The 23282-nt window shown below is 44.0% G+C and overlaps 1 protein-coding gene and 1 non-coding gene across 4 annotated transcripts in view; one reads left to right on the plus strand and one right to left on the minus strand.

Annotated features, from left to right (window-relative positions):
• GMPPA (GDP-mannose pyrophosphorylase A) overlaps positions 1–23282 on the plus strand; it is a 54344-nt gene that overhangs the window by 16909 nt on the left and 14153 nt on the right. Inside the window, exons 12-13 of one of the 3 annotated variants that reach the window (XR_009760558.1) lie at positions 18667–18801; positions 22948–23207. Coding sequence is in view for 2 of the 3 variants with exons in the window: in XM_061609404.1 (XP_061465388.1) it covers positions 18667–18801; positions 20349–20389 (176 nt within the window). In the remaining variant the exon portion in view is untranslated. Of the gene's footprint in view, positions 1–18666; positions 18802–20348; positions 20432–22947; positions 23234–23282 lie in introns of those variants that run through there. The other 2 variants (XM_061609404.1, XM_061609405.1) reach the window with 2 other exon arrangements.
• TRNAP-UGG (transfer RNA proline (anticodon UGG)) lies at positions 9478–9546 on the minus strand. The gene has a single exon. It is a non-coding gene; the product is annotated as a tRNA-Pro (tRNA).

Genomic DNA, 23282 nt, shown 5'->3' on the forward strand with positions numbered 1-23282 from the left:
AAACCCAATAAAAAAAATTCTGGTTTTGACTGAATATTTATCTTTAGAATTTTTTGCATCTTCCTACCTATCTGTGCCCAAAATGATTTTGCCTTTTTACACAGCCACCACATATGATAAAATGATCCTTCTTGTTGTTTACATTTCCAACAAACATTAGAAACATTACTATACATTTTTGACAACTTTTCTGGAGTCATGTACCAACGGTACATCATTTTATAGAAATTTTCTTTAAGATTATAGCATAGTGTAAATCTCAAGCCTTTTTTCCACATATTTTCCCATTGATCCATTTGTATGTTATAACCAAATTTTTTTGCCCACTTTACCATACACTCTTTTACTTGTTCTTCCTCCATATCCATTTTCAGTAAGAGTTTATACATTTTCGCAATTATATTTTCATCATTTGTGCACAATCCTATTTCAAAATCAGATTTACTTATTTCAAACCCATACATTTTCTTGTCCATTTTATATCTTTCTAACAATTGTAAATAGGCAAACCATTGAAAACTATATCCTTCCTTTGTCAGTTGTTCTCTCTCTTTCATTATATATTCTCCATGTACATTTTCTAATAGTTCTTGATAAGTTAACCATTTCTCTTTTCCAGCCATTTCTCTTCTGTAAAACGCTTCTTGACTTGAGACACATAATGGTATTTTCGAATAAAACCTTGGTTTATATCTATTCCATATTTTCAACAGAGGACGTCTTATAAAATGATTATTAAAGTCTACATTTACTTTTACTTTGTCATACCATAGATATCCATGCCATCCCCACTTCAAATTATGGCCCTCCAAATCCAATAATCTTTTATTCCTCAATAAGATCCATTCCTTTATCCAGACTAGACAGCAGGCAGCAAAATAAAATCTCAGATTTGGTAATCCCAGTCCTCCTCTTTCTTTGGCGTCTTGTAGTAGTTTAAATTTAACTCTTGGTTTTTTTCCTTGCCATACAAATTTAGAGATATCTTTTTGCCATTGTTTAAAAGGTAAATCAGAGGATATTACAGGTATTGTTTGAAACAAAAACATCATTCTCGGTAATACATTCATTTTTATCACAGATATTCTACCCATTAATGACAATTGTAGTTTATCCCATTTTAGCACATCTTTCTTAATCTCTGTCCATAATTTTTCATAATTATTATGAAACAACTTTGAATTTTTATTTGTCATAATGATACCTAAATATTTCAACTTTTTCTCTATTGTAAAATCTGTCTTGTCCATTAACTCTTTCTGTTCCCTTAAAGTTAAATTTTTCACCAACATCTTTGTTTTTTGATTGTTGATCTTAAATCCTGCTAACGGTCCAAATTCTTTTAATTTGTCCATCAATACATTAATTCCTTCCAAAGGGTTTTCTAGTACAATTATCAAATCATCAGCAAATGCTCTCAATTTATATTCTTCTTTTTTTATCTTTAATCCCGAAATTCTTTTATCTTGCCTTATATCTCTAAGCAGCACTTCTAAGACCAGAATAAATAAAAGGGGAGATAATGGACATCCCTGTCTTGTACCCTTTTGTATTTCACATGAATCCGTTAAGTCTCCGTTAACAATTATCTGAGCCTTCTGAGATGTATAAATCGATCTAATCCATTTTATAAAATTGTCTCCAAAATCCATTTGCTCCAAAACCTGAAACATAAATTTCCAATTCAAATGATCAAATGCTTTTTCAGCATCTAGAAAAATCAAAGCTGCTTGTTTATCATTTCGTTGTTCTAAATATTCCAACACATTCAAGACATTCCTGACGTTGTCACGTAGTTGTCTTTTAGGTAAAAACCCTGATTGATCTTCCTGGATAAATTGTTGCAATATTATTTTCATTCTTTCTGCCAAGATCATTGTAAAAATTTTATAGTCATTATTCAATAGAGATATTGGCCGATAATTTTTTGTTTTAGTTAAATCTTGCTCCTCTTTAGGTATTAATGTTATGTTAGCATTTTTCCAACTATCCGGTATCTTTCCCTCTTGCAGAATAGAATTCATTGTAGACTGTAAAGGTAGCAAGAGTTCTTCCTCCAAACATTTATAGTACATTGCAGATAACCCATCTGGTCCTGGCGCCTTTCCTAATTTAATTTTGTTTATAGCTTCAGATATCTCTCTTGACGTGATAGGGCCATTAATAGCTTGTCTCTGAAAGTCTGTAATTTTAGGCAAATTCTGTTTAGATATATACTCTTCTATTTTTTCAGATGGAATTTCCTGACACTTGTACAATGTTGAATAATATTGATGAAAAATCTTTTTGATTTTTACATTATCTGTCAGCGTCTCATCTCCTTCTTGTATCTTTAAAATAATATTTTTTTGACGTTCTTTTCTTAATTTATATGCTAACCATTTCCCTGGTTTATTTGCAAATTCAAAAGTCCTTTGTTTAGCAAAATTTAGTTTCCTTTCAATTTCTCTAACTGTCAGCATTGATACTTGATTCTGTAACATTTTAATTTGATTTACAATAGAAACTTTAGTTGGATTCTTTTTCAATCCTTCCTCTTTTTGTTTTATTTCTTCCAAAATTAATTGCATTTTCTGTTGTTTCTTTTTTTTTAATTCAGAGTTACATTTAATAAAATATCCCCTCATAAATGCCTTACTTGTATCCCAAACGATATTTTCGTTTGTTCCTTTATGTAAATTATGTTCAAAAAACTCTTTTAATTTCTTCTTCCATTCTTGTACTACTTTGTCATTCTGTAATAAAGATTCATTTAGTCTCCATCTAAATCCAAGATTTTTTTTTTTTAAGTTAATATCACAGGATTGTGGTCCGAAAAAGTTTTTGGTAATATATCCATTTTAAAAATATCCTTCGCTAGAATTTTAGACATCCAAATCATATCAATCCTCGAGAATGTTTTATGTCTTTCTGAAAAATAAGTAAATTCCTTTGCGTTATCATTTATATATCTCCAGGTATCCACCAATTCTAAATGTTCCATCAGTTCAAAGCAAATCTTCGGTAATTTACCCTGTGTCTCTTTAATATTTTTTTCAGAAAGTCTATCAATTTTTGGTGAGATTACCCCATTCCAATCACCCATGACGCACCAATGATCATATGAAAACTCTGACAATTTTTCCAAAAGTCCTGTGTAAAACCTTGTTTTATCTTCATTGGGGGCATAAATACCTACTATCAAAATGTTTGTACCCTCTAAAGTAATTTCAACCCCCACAAATCTACCACTATCATCCAGTAATACCAATTTAGGAAGCAATTGTGGGTTAATGTAAAGAACAACTCCATTTTTTTTTTTTGGTCCAGCCGAAATAAATTCTTCACCCAAATTTTTACAGATCAAATATTTGGAATCTTTCTTCTTAATATGAGTTTCTTGTAAACAAATTATATCCAATTTTAATTTTTTCAAATAATGAAACACTTTCTTTCTCTTCTGCGCCGTGTTGGCTCCATTTATATTCCAAGTTAGGTATTTGTAATCCATCTTTAAGCGTGTATTTTAAAATGTGCCTGATGCTCCTTTTAATCCATCGTCTTCCTTCCCCTCCTCTGCATGTTCTTGTTGACTTTGTTTCCCAGGAATTATATCCATATCTTTGAGTTTATCTTCTTCCATGTCTTTTGAAGCTTTTCTCAAGAAGTCCCTTGCTTTTTGAACAGTATTCAATCTATATTTCTGTTGTCTGAATGTAAAAATCACTCCTTCTGGAACATCCCATCTAAATTGAATTTTGCATTGCTTAAGTTTTTCTGTAAAGAAAGCATATTCTTTTCTCTTACGTAAAAGTCTAATAGGAATTTCTTTCATCACCAGTATTTCCTTACCATCAATTTTAAAGGTATTGTTGAAGTGTTGTTGTAATACCATATCTCTGGTCGTCTTCTTTATAAAGTGAACAAGCACATCTCTTGGAATTTTTTTCATTGTTGCATATCTGGAATTAATTCTATAAACTTTGTCTATTTCAAATTTCATCCGATCTTCATTCAAATCCAGAAATTTTACTAAAGCATTAACAATTTTATCTCTGATGTCTTCACCTGTTTCCTCAGGGATTGCACGGAATCTCAAACAATGTTCTTTATTTCTCAATTCAGTCACAGCCATATAGTCCAAGTTTTTTTCTAATTCCAGATTTAATATATCTGTTCTATTCTCCAAGATTTGTACCTTTTCTTTAGTATTTTTTGCATCCTCCTTTATTTGCCCAATTGTCCCTTTAATCTCATCCACTTGTGTTTTAATATAGTCTTTTATATCTGTCAATTCAGTTTTCATTTCCTGTTTTATATCACTAATCCCTTCCATTATTTTTTGAAACATATCTGGGGGTATAGCCCCTTCCTGTGGATCAATTGAACCTCTTCGCTCCTGGGCCTTAGTTGCTTTTTTAGTTGTCATTCTCGAAAGCAGCCTTTAATTTCTGATATTAACCACTGTTCCAAAACCTATTTCTTTTTTTTTTCCTCCACCAACAAAAGAGTTAATATTCCAGGCCTGTTATTATAGTCTGGCCAGCACAGCACAGTTCTTATCTACGTCCAGGAATGCAAAACAATTCTGGTTCACAACACCAAACGATTAGTAACATATACGAACAGCAGATTCGTCCAAAAAGAAATAGTCCAAGGAGAAAAATAGTCCAAAATATATTTCCATCAAATAATAATTACCTCTCATCCGTTTTTAAACTTTAAAACTCCAAATTCAGGCCAGCTTTTTGTCGTAAAAAAAAATATAAGTTGTTTACATTTTCTTTCTTCCTTAATTATATTTAAAAGAGAAAAAGTATGACTCACCCAGATTTCTCAGTTGCTGATTCGTAAACAAATCCCTTTTATTGTAGTAATTTAAGCCAAATGATAAGATTTAGACAGAAGTAGGCTCGCTGGTTAAGGACGTTTTTTTTAAGAAGAAAAAAAAACGCTTCGCTTTTTTCCAGTACAGCTTGCTGGAAGTCCTGACTCCATCTTCAGCCGATCGGCATGCCTTCTTATCTCAGGGATTTCCTGATCAATTCCAGCAGCCGACAGCTCAACGAAGTCCTGTGGAAAATCTGATCGGTTCTCCTATACCTTGGAGAACATTTAAGCCAGTCAAAGTTTCCTCTTGGCTGGCTTTTAAACTGAAAAAAGCTTCCTCTGAGGCAGAGATCTCTCAGAGACAGTCACCAGCTGAGCACTCACTTCTGGGATTTCTTGATCCAAGTGCTTAACAAATACCTTGTTTTTGCAATCCCAGGCAGGCAATCAAAACAGGAAATGCAAGGAGCCTGTGGTGGGCATTGTTCAGCTTGGTGGGTCACAAATTGTACAGGCTTGGACTAGCATCAAAACCTGCCCAAAGATTCCATCTGATGCGTTGTCCTTGACTTGCAGCACACTTGCTGAAAGCGTCTACATTTTCGGAAATGGCTGTGCTTTGAGATAGAACAGAGATGCCTTCCCAAGGAATGGCTTGTGAGCCCCAGAGATTCCAGCATTTGGAACGTGAAGCAGATGAGGATGTCGTCAGTACCTGGATGAGAGGTTCATGTCAGCTGCTCTGAACTTTAGGATGGGAGGAGTCGGATGCAAATTTTTAAAAATATAAATAATGAATAGGGGACGTGAGTGAGGCGGACTGGTTTTGAACCAAAGGTCTTACTATCTTAAAACACAATTTCAAGCTTCATGCTCTGTGCACAGGCCCTTCTTTGTAGACTGCCAAGTTATTTGTGTGTGCTCATTTGACTGTGTTGAACCAGTATTGTCAATGTGTCAATACATACAGTATTCAGAGACTTGAGTTGCATAAATGCCGCCCTGTGATTTGTTGACATGCATAGGTAAATCTAAATTAAAAGCTGAGAATGGAGGGGAGGGAATTCCCACGTCAAATTCAAAGCAACTAAAAAAATTCTCTTTCTTAGCAAGATAATATGGTGGTGTTGAAGAAATCACAAGATTTCGAATGACGACAGCTGTGTTGGGGAATGATGAGGATTAAGGGGCATTATCAATGTCTTCCAGTAGGGGGCACAATATAGATGACGAGAGAAACCATGCTTGGATAGGAGGGCTTTTAATAGGAGGTTGTGCATGGAATAAGGCTGCAGTGCCGAGCAGACTGAACCTTCTGTTTTCTTCTTTCCTGAAATCAAGATGCTGGTTTCCCTCTTGTGTATAGGGTGAAGCTGAGGGTGGTGGTGGTGGAGAAGAAATGCAGTCTGGAAATCGCATTACATGTGCAAGAATCCATTAGCCCAGCTCTGAGTCAGTGCCTGGCTCCGGGTATCATCTTCATGTTGGGAGCTGAATGGTGTAACATGATTTGCTGGTGCGTGACTGAATTGCCTGGCCTCAAAAGTGGTGGGAGATGGTTAGCAGACAGAAATTCAATAGGTGATGCTTTCTTCAACACTACTTCCCTGTGCCAGGAAAGACTGCGTTCTTGAATTTCTGCCTCTCATGCAACTGTTAAAGGCACTGGAGCCCTGACAGGAAAAGGTAGCAATTTTAGTTGTCTCTCCATCAAAAAGCAGTAGGAGCTACGTTTAAAAAACTGAAATGACTCTTCATACGAACTGGGCTTGAGTGTGAATTTCTCGCTGCCACAAAGTGGAAGAGTTAAATTCTGGGCCTAGCAATACCTCTCTGGTATTAATCTGGCTGCACAGAAGTGCACAGATGTGGATTAAACACATAGCAGCAAGGAACGGGGTGGAAGTAGTGAGTTTGTGTGGGGTACTGCTGATTATTTCAGTCCCACTTTCTCCCAGCAGAAGATGCTTTGGGGAGCTGACAGAAGCTTGCAGGATGGAGCAATTTTTAATATCTACTCTCTTCCTACTTCAAGGGAAAGCAAGGAATGTTATTGTACCCGATTTACCAAACACACTCATGAAAATCAGATGTCCCAACATCCTCCTCTCTGTTCTGTACCTCTTGTTCAACACTGCCCCCTTGCTTTCAGTCAGGGGTGTAGTCGCGCTTGGATGGTTACCTAGAAGGGAATCCAGCTCTGAGGTTCTCCATGAGAAAAAGGCTCTCCACCCCTGTAATAGCAGAAAAGAGGTTACATGGCCACAACTTTTGCTCTAATGTCTTATTTTCATGATCTCTGGCAAACGGCTCCAGGTTAAAGGAAGCCCCCTAGACAACACTGGCCCTCCTCCACCAACCCATTGGTGCTTTGCCTGTGAGCTTGTTCCTCCTGGCTGTTTGGGTCTTCTTGGTCTTTGCCCTTAGGTTCAGTGTTAGCTCTGGGCTGGGTTTGGGCTTGCAGGATTGCTGCCTGCCAGCAGAGGGCACTGCTGCCATAGTAAGATTTTTGAGCTGACCATTTGTTAAAAATTGGATTGTTTGTTGAGTATTGAATTTTACTTACACACTCGCGTAGCACAACAATTCTGTTTCTCTCTCCCTCACGCACAGAATACGCTTGCAGACAAACTTACTGCTTTTTGGTCCTCCCTGGGTCACCCTTGGTGTGACAATTCCCTGGGCCATGCTGGGATCCCCCCCCCCAAGATCATGTCCAGAATGAGACAGGAGCGCACATCTTTCCCCATGCTCAGAACTCAAAATCCCAATACAGATTAGTTACCCCTTAACACCCTTTAACCAGCCTGTCATAGCCACAGTCAAGGTGATTAGAGTGCTAAAGGGCTGGATTTTCCTACCAGTTGAACACATGCTTTTGGGTAAAATGGGGGGGGGGAGGTCTTATCTGTGTGAGTGATGGACAATATAAAGCCGGGGGTGGAAGTTATCCTGAATTACCACGGAGAAAACAGCTGTAACTTTAGGTATGTGGTGCTAACGTTTGGGGACAACATGCATAGAGCTGTCTAGCATAGATGTTTTTGTTTTAATGCAAGCTCTTTCCATGCCGAGATTCTTTGCAGGGAAATGTATCAAGGTCCAGCATGGCCTGGAAATGTCCAGCAGAGGGTGCGGAATAAAGGGCAGGAGGTGAGCTGGGAGGGGAAAGGAACTGTGCCAGTCCCAGAATCTGCCAGCAGAGGGCACTGCAGCGTGTGGGGGCGTTTACTCCCCTGGAATGCAAAGAGACAAATGCCCTTGCCTAGTGTCTGGAGGAGATAATGTCCTTGGGGTTGAGTGCTGTGTTGGCGGCTGCACAGAGACAGTGCGTGATGTCCCATGTGAGGTGGGTGTCTCTGGGACAGGCATCCCTCTGCATGCTAAGTGGTCAGGTTGTGTGAAGGGATGCAAGCAAGGACAGGTATATCTGTAGTGGTGGTGGAGGAGGTGGGGAGCTCAGCTCAGACTTTTCCATCAGATCCCTGCTTCCCTCTACAGAGATTTTCTTTTCAGATTGCGGATTACTTCTCAGCCAAAATACTCCTCACTCTAGTCACAGCTAGGCCTGATGGTTCTTGTGATACAATGAATGTAGGAGGGGAGGTGGCATGCACCTCACAGGCCATAACACATAGGCTTTCAGGCTATTAGCTTGGGTGGGCCATACCAGATAGTATTGTGGAAAATTCTGAAGTGCAGGAGCTCATCATGATGGTTCCTATAGCCTACAAGGAGAGTCCAAAAATGAAGACAGCCATGTGGATCCCATGTGTGTGTGTGTGCGCACACAAAAGAGCAATAGCACATAGAATTATACCAGATTTATTAGGATGAGGGTGAATGAATCCTGTGCATAGTGTCCTGGAGTAAGCTCCATTGAACTAGGTGGTGCTTGCTTTCGCCTGCATATGTTCCACTTGTAAAACACATTGAGCTTGAACAAAAGGTGTCAGCCAGCAGAAATGCAACCTTGAGCTTTTAACTAGAAATGCAAACCATCTTGCAAAGATTTTACCATTTAAGTTGCTAGCCTGAAGTCAGAGCCTGATCAAAGAAAAGACATACCCCAGCCTCTGCTAGATTATTTTCCTCATTCTCTGACTGCCTCTATACTAATCTGTCAAAACACTGAAAGCCTTGTTATCACCTCATTCATACCCCAGAGCTAGGAAGGACCATAAGTTACCCTGACACTCCAGCATAGGACATCATCGCTCGTGCTCTGAAAAAAGTCCTGGAGCTGTGCTATCCTTGGTGACGCCACTGGTCACAAGCCTATGTTGCCTCCTGCCTGAGGATTTTTGGCTGATTGGTCAGGGAAATGCTATACTATTTCCAGGCACTGGTAATAAGCAGGACCCCCTTCCTTCTTTCAGATAACAGGGATACTGCCCCTCTCAAATATGCCTTTCTTTCTTTCTTTCTTTCTCTCTCTCTCTCTCTTTCTCTCTCTTTCTTTCTTTCTTTCTTTCTTTCACAGTCTTCAGCTTGTCCTATAGGGACAAACCCAGCAGACCCCTGCTCAAGCCCCTTCTCAGTTACATAGGAATATAGGAAGCTACTTTATATGCACTCAGACCATTGGTCCATGTAGTTCCATATTTTCTACACTGACTGGCAGCAGCTCTCCAGGGTTTCAAGCAGGGAGATTCTCCCAGCCATACCTGGAGATGCTGGGGATTGAACCCGGGACCTTCTGCACCCAAAGCAGATGCTCTACCACTGAGCTACGGCCCCTTCCTCCTAACATTATGGAGTTGCTGGCTGCCTCTTCGCCTCAGTTCCCTGATTTGTAAAACGAGGCTATTAATAGCCAACTCCTAGGATGTCACCAGTCATGAATGAGATGAACTGAAAGATCACAAAGCACACTCTGCGTGGTGACAAAAATGATAGCCAAAGCTATAAATGCTACAAGATACTGGGGTGGAGACTTCTGCAGAGAACCAGGGGCAACCATACGGAGGCTTGTGCTCTGGCTGGGCTGATCTGATCTGAGGAAAGGCTCTGATGCCTCATCAATGGTCAGGAAGAGTCCTGGCTCCCTTGTGGACCGTCTGCCTTCCTCACCACTTTCTGGGATATGGGGATGGAAATCTACAGGCAAGGGAATGGACTGTAGCACTCCCACATTGGAGAGAGCAGAGGTACCTCTGCTCAAGATAAAAGCTCTTCACCATCATGGGTCTTAAGAATGTGGGAACTCACTCCAAGTGGGAGTTCAGGAGATGTGACTTCTAAAAACCCTCATCCTTTTCCTTATGTCCCTCCATTTGTACCCCACCTGATGAAGCTTTCCGTCAGCTCACTTCTGCTCCAGGAGTACTCTAATAATATCCTTCATATTAAGCGAGGAATTCATTATGGCTCTGTCCCTCTTGGCAAAAGATCTTTCCTGCTTCACATGCTACACATTTCCTACAGATGTAAAACACCTTTTCGTAGGCATTGCTGTGAAATTGCATGGAGAGCATCTGGTATGATGCTCAAGCATACGTGATGTGTGGATTTTTCACCCCTTTGCAATTGGCAGCAGCTTTGCAGCACATATGTTATAGTTAAGTAGGCAGTGGAGAGTATTGATCTTTAACCAGAAGGCACTGTTTCAAACCTGGCCGTCACCTTGGGCAAATCAGTCTCTCTCAGCCAAACCTACCTCACAGGGTTGTTGTGAACATAAATTGGGAATGATGCTGTGTTTGCAACCCTGAGCTCCTCAGAGTAAACGCAGGGTACAAATGTGATAAACACACAAACCTTTAGAAGCTGTGAAATAAAAGTGTGCAACTGTCACACATTGCCTGCGATTTTCTACACAGAATTGGTTGTGAGTCCATAATATTTGAAGCAGAGGAGCCCTTAGTCCAGGCACAGGGAGATGAAGTACTTCTTCTAGCTCAGGGGATTCAAGTAGCACCAGGAACTACACATGCCAGCCTGCCCACCGGCCATAGCTGTGTCATGCTAAGATTTCTGAAACAGCAGGGATGGGCTCCAAAACATTATGCCTTCTGTCTCAAATTACACCAAACAGCGTATAGCCTGTATCCCAGAAACCATGATCAGGCCCCCAAGAGGTGTGGAAGCCTCACAGGGCCAGGAGCTCTCAGCCCTACCTGCTTGTACACACAGGGAAGCCAGGCTCTAGCTCGTGGCCACCGCTAGCCCTGCAGGCCCAGGGTGTTTCTCACACACACCAAACTGCATATGGTTGGATTTGAGTAGGAGTTTGGAGCGGCTTTAATTACTGTTCGATCGATAGGCTCTGCTCAGCAAAGCAGAATCCAATAGCCAGTCCCAGAGGGCTGCAGAGGCTGCTGCTAACTGGAGTTGAAGGCTCTGGGGAGGCAACAGGGGCCCCTCCCTCCCCAGGGCACAGGCCCTGCAAGAGCCACTCATGCCAAGGTACTCAGTGAGTAAGGGCTCCCAGAAGGAGGGCGGAGGAAAAATGCCCCATCAACTCAGCCACTCATCCCCATTTCCTGCACTCACAAATGTGGAATTGTGGTTAGCACTAAAACAGAACAGCATGGCACACTTTTCTGAGTGATTCCCCTATACCCCTAATATCCCTTCCCTAATTTATTGCAACAGCTAGTATAGCACAGTGGGGAGGAGAGCCTGGCTGGGAGTCGAGTCTGCGAGTTCAAATCCCCACTTGTGTCTCCTGGGTGTCAAGGGCCCGCTAAAGATCACCCCCACAGTGAGTGGCTCAGGGGTTACGTGCCCTGCCACCTGTGGGCAAGCTGCATAGTCCCAAGGAGCCCAGTTGCCCCCCAGCTGGCAGTTGCGGACAAGGAAGGGACTGGCTTGTGCAGCTGTGGCAAGCTCAGCAGGCCCTAGCTAGCTGGGGAGGACTAGCCTCAGAGGGAGGCAATGGTAAACCCCCTCTGAATGCCACTTACCATGAATCCCTATTCATGTTGTTGTTGCTATGTGCCTTCAAGTCAATTATGACTTATGGCGACCCTATGAATCAGTGACCTCCAATAGCATGTTTATTCATAGGGTAGCCATAAGTCGGGATCAACTTGAAGGCAGCCCATTTCCATTTTCAATTTATTGCACCAGCAAGGAGCCAGTGTCTTATAGTGGTTAGAGTGTTGGGCTAGGGCTGGAGAGACCTAGGTTCAAATCCCACTCAGCTATGAATCTTACTGGATGAGAATGGGCCAGTCACTATCCCTCAGCCTAACCTCACAGGGTTGTTGTGAGGAAAAAATGGTGGTGAGGGAGAAGATCCAAATGAACACCCCCAAGCTCATTGAAAGGCAAGCCAGAATATAAATTTAATAAATAAAATACCCTACAGAGCCATCACTCCCTCTGCCTATTGCTGGAAGACTTGGTCTTCTGTTCCATTACTGACTGAGACTAAGGCTGCATACCTAACCAACTTACCTGGGAGCAAGCTCACGGAATTAAATGGAACTTATTTTTGAGTAGAGATAATCAGGGGTGTAGTTGTCCTGGGTCTCAGGGGGTCTTACACCCCTTACTTTTTTGGGAGCCAGGTCCCAGCAAAGTGCCTAGGTCTCTAGCATCCTATGAGCCAATCAGCATGAGAGTGCATTAGCCACTGAGAAGAGTCTTCTAACTTGCTCACTTGGTGTTTCCTGCTGATTGGAGGCAATCAAGAGTGAAAATTCATGTTAGTTCTTGCTTCAAAAAGCCAAGTTGTGGAGAGTGAGAATTTTGTAATTGCAGAAGATGAGCCAGTGAATCCTGATGATAGTATCCTATCTACATCATCAAGCATTTTGGTAGCACCAGGAGATAAACATGTTGACATTGAATTCAGTGATTCAAGCACTATCACTGACAGTGAGAAAGGGCAGCTAAATGGTGACAGTAATAGAGAAGCAGAAAGCAGCATTTAAACCTGGCGGAATTGTTCTATAATCTTACAAGACTGTAACTATTAGGAAGGGGCCCTGCACTTCTGAATTTGCCGCTACACTACTGGTTAGGATTGCTGCCTAAGTTATCGGAGATGATAGGAACCTGATCTATGGAGAGACCCGTATCCAAAGCAGAATTAAGGCGTTAAATCAAGCGACTCCCACCAATGGGTATATTCAGAGGCCAGTAAAGATAGCAAACCTCCAGACTACTGGGGTGGGGCAAGGTAGAGAGCGCGTCTTTCTTTGTTCTGATATCCCTCCACAATCTGTGCCAGGAAAAAATGGCAACTGCAGGGAGGGGAGGGGATGGGCTGCGGCCTGTTAGACAAGGAGGCAGCACGCACGATGGAGCGAGGGGGATGGAGGGGGCGTCGTTGAACAGAGTTGTTTTCCCATCAATGCATGTCGAATTGAGTCCTGATCGAGATATGGACGCGCGCGCACAGACACACAGGCACGTGTGCACCTATCTGGCTGACCCGCTTGCGTGTGCAGTGTGCGCCCGCACGTGTAATATATGTGTGCAGCCCTTGATTGTGTGAACACAATGCGGGCGGGCAGTAGGTGCGCGTGTGCATGGGTTTGACTTAATCCGTGTGGGCATATTGTTTTGTACGCGTGTGTTTACATAGCATCGAGTACAGCGACTGGTGCGTTTCTCAGCTGCTTTCTTTTATCAATAAGCCGCACCAGTGAGCTCCGTCTAAGGCTGCCTGGGCTGGGGAATGTTAATGAGGCACCAGCCACTGAGTTTATCTCCCCAGGAATAATTGGGGCGCTCGCGCTCGCTCACAAATAGAGTTCCCAAGCCCAATTCAGCACTGCCGTCACCGCAGGCCGATAAAAGTGCAATTCCCGACTGGCGCGCGGCACTGAATGCAAATAAGTTAACCCTTTGGGGCCTGGCAGGGAGCAGCTGGGAATCTCTCCCATGACGCCTCCTGACACTGACGGAGGGGGTGCGTGGGTCCCAAACGGCGGGAGGGGGTGCGCGGGGGTGTTGCAGACGGGTGGTCCCAACCGCTCTGCAGTTAGCAGGCCCCTCTCCCCTGAAAAAGTCTGTGTGAGAGCTGGAGGCCTTCTTTCTGTGGCTCCCCAGGAGATCTGCAAACATCTCCTGCTGCTGATGAAACGAGCCGGTGGTGTAAGATCACCCAAAATGGTTGACGGGAGGAGACGATCGCCATGGGGCCTCGTGATCGATGGTCCTGCATTGACCCCGTTTGCTGATCGAGGCCCGTTGCCATGACAGCGGGCAGGGGGCATCAGTCTCTGCGTGGACAAGCAGCGCTCACCAGGTGATTTAGCGTGCGCTGCAGCCGCCAATTTGGGTGCCAGGTCAAGGAGTACAATTAATGAGCGACCGGAAGTGACAGACACCCCCCCCCGCACACACACACGATCAAGGCAGCAAAGGGGAGGGGAGGACAGAGGAGAGATAATTCATTCGGGGAGTTGACACGCGCTTCTGAGTTGTGTAGGAGTCACGACCTCGAGGAGCTCGGGAAAGGGGAAGAGGAGTAATCCAGGAAGGGGGGTGCACGCGCTCGCTCCTTCTTTCACGCTCCCAAAGCGCGAGGATGCCATTGCTGGGCGGAGAGGCGCTCAGGAGAGAGTGGAGAGGTGGCTCCTGTAGAGACTGATCCCGATAATGGGGCTTCCCGGCGCCGCAGGCTGCTTCCCAAGGAACACTACAGTTAATCAGTGGGTTAGTGCGGCCTCTCCAAAAGTTCTCAGCGCCTAGCTGCGCTCCAGCCCGCCTCTCGCGGCGCCAATCTACCCGCGTGCCCCGTGCTCGACGCTCAGCCGAAGTCGTTAAGTGAAGAGCTCTCGTTTAAGACTCGCTCCTGGTGCCTTCCTCTGTGCCAAGAGAAGGCCGCGGCCGTTGCCAGGGCTGGGCCGCACAGCTGGAAGAGAAATGGGGGCGCGAGAGAGGACGATGGAGGGACAGGATTAAAGGGGAACTTGAAGCCTCGCTGGAAGGCAAGAACACTTTCCCAGCGTCGAGGCCCTGCTGCCGCCACTGTTGAGGACTTTTAACAGGCAGAGATGGAGTCATTCACTCGTAAGGGAGAGAGCTGAGGAGCAGGGCCCTTGCTTAGCCCTTAAAAAGACTCCGGGCACAGACCCGTTACACCATTTTGCATAAAAATTGCGTATGCTTCTATATAGATAAATAGATACAAAGCCGCCCTGTAAGCAAAGCAAAATAAAAAAAAAATTTTAAAGCGGGGGCAGTGAGGGAGAAGGGGCAGGAGGCCGGGGGTCTGGTGCAAGAGTCAGGACTGGGGTCCTCTGGGCGCCTCCTAAGAACAACTCTGCTAAGGAGCACAATGCAAAACTGAAAGAGAGCATCTTCCTCCCTTATGAGTCAGCTCTTGCCACCCTGAGCCGACACACGTAAACTGCCACACAACACCCAGCCATGGTGATACCTCTTCAGAATTGAAGGTGGGGGTAGCATCATGTGCATGTTAGGCAAGCTATCCTTGCCTGCAGCCCCTCAAATCTCACTCCAGAACCAGGAATTAAGGAAGGGTGAGCTTTTCCTTAGCCCCTGTTCTTCTGGGGTCCCTTAGCCGCTTAGAAAATCTTAACTATATATAGTTCCATTAGCACAAACCTGCTAAGATATCAGCTGTGATTGAAGAGCAGCGTCAAATTAAAACCCTACAACCTCCACATACATGGAGAGAAATAAAACAGGTTTTTTAAAACCTTTTTCTGAAGATTTGCAACACTTGGCATAGGTAGGCTTTCTTGTAGGAAGGAGTTTCTATAGCAGGTGCCACAACAGAGAAGGGCCTGCTCTGTGCCCTCACAGATTTCCCTCCCTGCCTATATGAAATATAGGCCAAGGCCTCACATGAAGTGAGGTGGAGGAATTCATAAGAGAGATGACATTCCTGATATGAGGCCTCTAGTCTAGGCCATATATTATGCTATTTGTTTCTACTGCTCCTGGTGATTGTCTATAAAGTAGGGATGGAGAACCTGTGGCTCTCCAGACATTGTTGTACTACAAGTCTCATCCTTTGCAAACATTGGCGATGGTGACTAAGTCTGATGGGAGTTGGAGTCCAACAACATCTGGAGGGCACCATATTGGCTGCTCCTGGGATAGGGCTGCAGAGTTGTGACAAAGGAGGGATTAGGATGGGTATTTTTTGAAGAAGGGGTGAGGAACCTTTTTCAGCCCAAGGACCACGTTCCCTCCTGGGGACCACGTGCCAGTGGTGAACAGCAAAAGTAGGCAGAGCAATCAATGAGAATTTCACCCTTGTACAGTAGGCTAGTTTCTTTGCATACACACCTCCCTCTCTGTCTTCCATCCAGGCAAGCAAGAAGCATTATCAGAGCTCAAAGACATACCCCAGCCAGACAAAAACATTCAAGGAATGCACAAAGCAGGGCTGGTGAGGGGTGTGGCCTGGGAGAGTCCTGAGGGTCAATCGTACAGATCCAAAGGGCCATAATTGGTCCCAGGCCTGAGGTTCCCATCCCTAGGTTAAAGCATGACTGAATGGGATAAAATGCCTTTAAAACTGATATACTTGGTAAATTACTCAGAGACAAAAGGAGCAGCTCAATTCTGCACTTCTTACCTGTGAGCTAGAAGAGTCACTGGTCCCATCTTGAATGCCTTACTGGGATATAAAAGCCCAATAGTAGAGTCGGAAAAGGGGTGTAAATTATGGTATTCTTGACAGAGATCTGGGGTGTGGCAGGGCTAGACAAAGGGGAGCTTTGCATCAGCAAAGCCACAACTGGCAACAATGAGGGAGAGGGAAGTGGGTTAAGGCATCAATGAAGGATTTTAGCTCCTGCCATTTCTTATCATTGCCAGAAGACAAGTTTCTTGGGTTTTCTGGCCTGTCGTCTTTGATGTGGCACCTGAGACTGTGATAAGACCATCTGTAAAGCAAATATTTTCAGAAGGAAACTTTGGGTGGCACAGCTGGAGCTGCTCAGTGTGATATGGCCTGGGCCTCTAAGAGAGCCTGGGAAAGCTATTTCATGCTTTTGGGGGACAAAGTTGTCTATAGAATATCTGTTCAGGTATACAACAAACCATGATGGGAGAGAGAATATGCTTTCAAAGGGTATGGGGTGGGGAGAAGGGTGTAAAGTATTTCTCTTGCAAATTAGTCATTTGCTAACAGTTAAGGAGAGAGGGCCAAGGACCAGGATTCCATAACAAGCATCGTTGAAGTCTTGTCTGCGGAGAACCTTCAGCCAGCATCTGTGGGAGGTAGAGCTATGCACACAGAAGAGTGGAACAGCAAGTGTTCCCTGCATGAATACGACACCCATCCCTGAGGCTGGTGCCTTTGGGGCTCCCCTTCCCCCCCCCCACCGTCTGTGTCTCTGCATCAGGAACCGCGCTGGGAAATGTCAGCACTTGACCTTTGCAGCTTCTGGATTAGCCTTTCTAAACAGCGGGAATGCATTTTAGCAGGGAACAATTACCGCTGCTATCGACTGATCCCAGCGGAGTTAATGGAGTGGCAGCCAGAGGCGGGGAAAGGGGGGGAGGGAAAGGGGGGCTCCCTGCTCACATGTCCCCTCACTCTTGCATGACTAGAGCCCCCTTCACACGCACCAGCGATGTTGAGGGAACTGCTTCCCCATGCTCAATAACAGAACCATGTAGGTGAGGCCAATCGCTTGGGTTTTTCCCTACTTTATCTAGATGGATCCTCATTCTGCTCCCAAACCTGCCCCGGGTGGGAGAATATAGTAACTCAGGACCTGCCTGAGAGCTCTTAGCACATCCTGATGGATATTGGAGCTGCAAAGGCTCAAGTGTCTACATGTGACACAGGGCTGGTCAAGATACTTTCAAATGGACTTGGAGCTACCATTTGTGCTGTTTCCCCGTGGGGTGATCCCATACTGTGTGTGTGAATAAACCAATTAAGGGGTTTTTTGGAGGGGGTAATTCTGGAACTGTCCCTCCTCCATTGTCTTTGGACTAGCTGCCTTCACATGTACACGTGGGGAATCACTTCCATATGATCCAATGGAGGAATCTATAAGGCACCTGTTACAGGTTGCATTACCTTCACAGTCACTGCTGCTTCTGCAGCTGCTCCACAGAGATCCAGGAATGCATACATACAGGTTCCACTTGTGTGGTTGCTCCCAACATGCCATGTAAGCAACATGTGGCCCCTGAGGGAGTGAGCAGAAGCCTGTGCACGTGGGAGGAGCAACTATGGAAGCAGTGACTTTCTGCTGACTTTCCTTCTTTCCTAGTTGGGAGGTAGGCCTGGAGAGAGGCAGCCCAGCACAAGGGAATTTTGCAGTAAACAGAATGCAAGTCCATCTGAGATAGCAACTCTATGGGTAATTTACTTAATCCAAGTCACATAGTGGACGTGGGACACATGGACATACAAAGCTGCCTTAGATGGAGATGGCACTAATGCCATCATTCGTTCTTTGCTATCAGGATGGGTGTGGAGATAAGGTAATATAGGGATGAGTTCTGGTTCTTGGATCTGGGCTGCTTGGCAGGCCAGTAGCATCTGAAGCACAGGAGTCATGGAACCTGTTGAACCGTCGCTCTGGAAGGAAGGGAAACATTCCACACAACAAGCAACTGAGAGCACAGAAGAGACATAGGTTGTGCCTATGAGATCACTACAGGAATTTATTGTGCTCTTCCAGTACTCAGCATGTTTTTTGGAAACCTGGGTAAGAGGAGAGGAGGAACCCCACTGCTGACTTTTATTAAGAAGGCTATGAGAATGCATGTCTGGGAATGCAACTTCCAATTCTGGCATAATATGAGAGCAAACTAGGGGATTCTCCTGCTCCCCCCCCCGACACCATACCCAGCAGCAAAAGGCATTGAGGTGGTATAAAGAAAGAGGTACATGTGAGATGGGACAAGATGAGTATCATAAGTCTCTCAGCCAGTGTGATTTCTCTTTTTGGCTTGCAGTGGGAATCGACGTAGATGAGGAAAATGAGCTGATCCCTTTGGAAACCTGTTCTTCCTGCTCCACAGAGCTGGCCAGAGGAAGTGACCATAAATCATGCCAGAGAAAAAAGTGTGTGCAAGGAAGTAGAGCAATAGGTTTGTAAAACAACTTGGCAACTGGTGCTTGGAGAATGGGGTCCCTTGCCTGGAAATGCTGAGGTTCTTAGGAGGATATTGATGGGGGGAAATGGGTCTGGGAAAAGACTTATATTTTGAAAAGGGCTGTGTGTAGACTGGATGAAAAGGTGAAGTGCCAAGGAAGAATGGTACCAGGGTGTGTGTGGCTGCCAGATCACGCATGAGTCTAATGCTTCCTGTCCTAAGCATGGACAAGACAGAGCCCCAAAGGCTGGATGCCAGCCAGTACTCTTTCTTACTTGAACTGAACTCTTTCTTACTTGCAAAAGCAAGATAACTTCCTGTCTAGCCTAATGTGGTATTGCACTGTCCGGATAGATGTTCGGGCGGAGTGGTGAAGTCTTGACGGGGAATTTTGAGGTTCATTGGACAAATACCAAGAGGTGGCATACAAGCCCCTCTGCATCTGACGGTTTACCAGGATTTGCAGTGTGTGTCTGAGTGCTGTGTAGCTCTCCCTTCTGTATGTTGTTTAGAAGGGGTTGCCAGCTGGACTGACCTGGGGAATTCGTTACAATTGCACCACGTTCTGCAGTTCTTTGGCCTCCCATTGGAAGGAAATTCTGTCTCTTTTGTTCTGGTTCTAACCTTGCAGTGTACACTTTGTCAATTGCATATATTATTTAAATTCCCCCTCCCAACTTTATGGCCAGTCAGAAGGGGAGAAATCATGGATAGTTTCCTGTTCCTCAGATTTGTTAGATTTCCTACTTCCTTTCTGTCTTTAGATTTCATTTTCTCCTTAACTATCAAACTGAACCTTTAACACTTCTGCCTGTAAAACAAATACCAAACATGCAAACATTTTATAACAAAGAACAGAACATGAAATGGTGAAACAGTTCCATTTTTTCCATACCTGGACAATTCTCCGAAGATAAACAGATGGGGGGGGAAAAACCCTGTAAGAAAAGAGAGTTGGAACACTGGGCGTTTTTAAAACTTGTTTAAAAACATTTTGACCTGTTCCATAAGAGCAAATTATAAATAACAGAGGAAAATTCATCCTACTAAACTTACCTATTTCCCTAACTCTTGCCAACACTAATCAGTTTCCAGCTCTCAAGAGTTTTTTATTTATTTATTTGGTTTATATCCCACCCTTTCTCCCAGTAGGAGCCCAGGGCAGCAAGAGTTCAGTGGCAAATTCAGAAGTGCAGGTAGTGCATGCTGTGGCAAATTCAGAAGTGCAGAGTCCATAATAGTCACAGCCACACACCCTTCAAAGATTACACAACCTTCTAAGATTATACAATAATCTGATTGATTTCTGCTTCTGCATCACTGTCACTATTTGACTGTCCTTTATCACTGTCAGAAATATTGCTTGAATTACTGCATTCAGCATCTACAGGTTTATCTACCTGCTGCTTGAGTCTTCTCAGTGACTGACTCACCTCCTTTTACTCTGATTGGCTTCAATCAGCAGGAAAGAATAAGGATGCAAGTTAGAATACTCTTCTCAGTAGCTAACACACTCCCCTTTTCTGCTCACTGGCTCACAGGATGTGCTGGAGACATTGGGACCCTGCTTCCCAAAACGTAAGGGGTCTAAGACCTCCTGAGACCATGGATGACTACATCACTGGCTGCCTTATTCCATTTGCAGCCTTATCCTTTTTCTACAGTGCTCCATCTGTGCTCTCTATGTGTTTTTAAAATAAGTTTTTTTAATAGAACATATTTTCAAAAGCATTTTAAGTTCCCTGCTTGTTACCTTGCAAAAAACCTTAAGTAAAAGCTAAGCTTTTTTTAAAAAAAATGTGTCTGAGGCCTTATTACTCACCCACTATGTAATTCTCTTACCACTCTCCCTGGCACAGAGAGTTGGGTGGGCCACGTAAAAAGTCCCAGACCTTAAAGGGCTGCTTAGAAGAAACAGTCCAGGAAGAACAAGATCAGATTGGTGGCAGAGGTGAAGGTAAGAAGGAAGGCCTGGGTTTGCTAGTTGCCTTGCCTTTCTGTTCACTATATATGTTGCAGCCTGCACCATCAGGAGAATACAAACTTTTTTTGGCAACCTTAAAGAGTGGAGATACTGCTCTGTATGCCAGCTGGATTAGAAGAACCACAAAACTAAGAGTATGGCATCCTGTGCTGGCTGAGCATTGCAGTCCAAAATGCTAGAAGGCACAAGGTGGGTGAATGCTGGGATGTGGTGATGCTTTTACGGGAACCATATTCTGAGTTGCAAAGAATTTTAAAATAAGTGGTGTACATGATTGCCAAGTCATCTGGAGGCTCTGTACGTAGCTTTAAGACCTCGAGGGCAACAAGGCAGTGTCGGGGCAGAAGAGGACCCTGCCCTCTCGGTGCTCAAATGTTCCGTTTGTCTGCTGTTCTGTCCTACCACTAGACCATTGGCTGTGCCAGCAATCTGGAGAAAGGTAAGACAGTGGGGGTGGGGTAGAGGTGGACAACTGAAACACTGAGGAAGGTGGTGGTGGTGGTGGTGCTCAACGGCTTATTTACTGATTTATATTTTTAGTAAAACAATACAAACTCAAGTACACAACTTTTAATAACCATCTCTTTCCTATCTAAACAATACAAATGGAATTGGTGGCTGTGCCAGAAGCTTTGTCCCTTCTGGAATTGGGCATTTGCCACAATCTCAAACATCATGGCCCAGAGTCTGACTCCGGACCCCTCTTTGGCCCTGCTGTCGTTAGAAAGTGCCATTAACTCAAAAGCCCACCACAAAGAGTTGGTGTCACTGTTAAAGGCAGCCAGAGTGGAAGTAGCTAGTAAATGAAAACAGAAGAACCCCCTTCAAAAGAAAGAAGGTGGACACGGGTATGGGACATTGCCCTGTTAGAACATTTGACTTACGATAGAAGGGTACTCCAAGGGGACACTAAAAATGACAAAATCGATATGGTATGGACCAGCAAACCTTTATGTAAACCCCCAAGGACTTGGATGGCAATGTGGAGGTGCTGTTTGTGTGACCTTTACCTCTTTGGATTCCCAGCTTTTACTCTATATGTTGACATGTAACATAGGCAGAAAAGACTCAATGACTGGTGTATTATGTTTTATGGTTTATTGTCACTTGCCAACTTTTGTAAAAAAAAAATTTACACATTTGAATTCAATAATACGTTTGAAACTCAAAAAAACCCCAACCAATACAAATTGAATCAATATAGCAGATTAATCTCAGACCTAAAAAAAAAAAGGAAGAGGGGGAAGATAGACTATTTTTAAAAATGTATATACTGCACTTTCAGTGAACATGGTGATCTACAGAGTGACATAGGCAAAAATAAAAGGGAACAAAAAAGAAACCAGGTCTCTGCCCCAAAGGACCTTACAATTTAAAATAGATGGGGGGGAGGAGGAACATAGGAAGCTGCCTTATATGGAGTCAGACCATTGGTCTATTTAGCTCCATATTGTCTACACCGGCAGCAGCTCTCTAGGGTTTCAGTTAGGGAGTCTCTCCAGTCCCTACTTGGAGATGCCAGACATTGAACCCGGGACCTTTTGCATGCAAGGCAGATGCTCTAACACTTAGCTCTGGGCCTTCCTGCAAACGCAGTTACATGTACTTAAAACCTGGTTAAGAATTGGAAAAGGGGGATTAAGAATAAACCAAAGGCCTGGAACAAAGGGAGGGAGGGAGAAATTGAATATACACCAGGAAATGGGTAGGGGTGGGGACAAGGGGAGGGGAAAGACTGCAATACAGGTGATGCCGGTTTTTGTATTACAGCTGTCATATTTGTTTGCTGTTGAAAAATTAATCTGATTCTTTCTGTGTTGTCCACGCATGATTGCCTCATTTGTGTCACAGACATAGTATCTGGGTCTAAAACTGGCAAACCTAGCCAGGATGCAAAGTCGGAAAGACACATCTTAACCCTGGGAATCTCCCAATTCAGGCATGGGGCTCCCACTTTGCCTCAGGCGCTATTCAATTGCTGTTTAGTCTCATTTGTAAATCTATCCCGCTACGAAGGGGCAATTTTTCTTTCCAGGAAACTAAGTGCCAGATGAGCCCAAGAAATGTTGTAATAAGAAAAGCGCTCAATAACTGCGGAGCCAGGTGAAATCGCATAGGTAACAGATGGACTAATTAGAGGCCCATTCCTTTTCCAGTTGAACCAGCCAGCCATATAGCCAGTCGGCTGAGGTAAACGGACCTGACTTTGCAAAGTGCAGCTGAGGCTGGAGGAGGATATTAAGCAAAGTGCACTTCCCAAAAGCAAAGCAACGGCAAGATGCCAGGAGCCGGACACCTCCTGAGCAATGTGCAGCCAGCTGTAAGCACAAGAGAGCGAGAGAAGCCCTGGCAGGGAGAACATTTGTCTACAATAAACATGAGCACGAATGAAGTCCCCCAAGGAAACTCCCTCCAGGTACGGCTGTGCTTCGTTGCTCTTCTTGCACTGTCAGAGTGTTTTTGAAACCTAACATGCCATTCACCATAAAAC

Source organism: Rhineura floridana, chromosome 2, assembly GCF_030035675.1.
Source record: "Rhineura floridana isolate rRhiFlo1 chromosome 2, rRhiFlo1.hap2, whole genome shotgun sequence".
Taxonomy (NCBI): domain Eukaryota; kingdom Metazoa; phylum Chordata; class Lepidosauria; order Squamata; family Rhineuridae; genus Rhineura; species Rhineura floridana.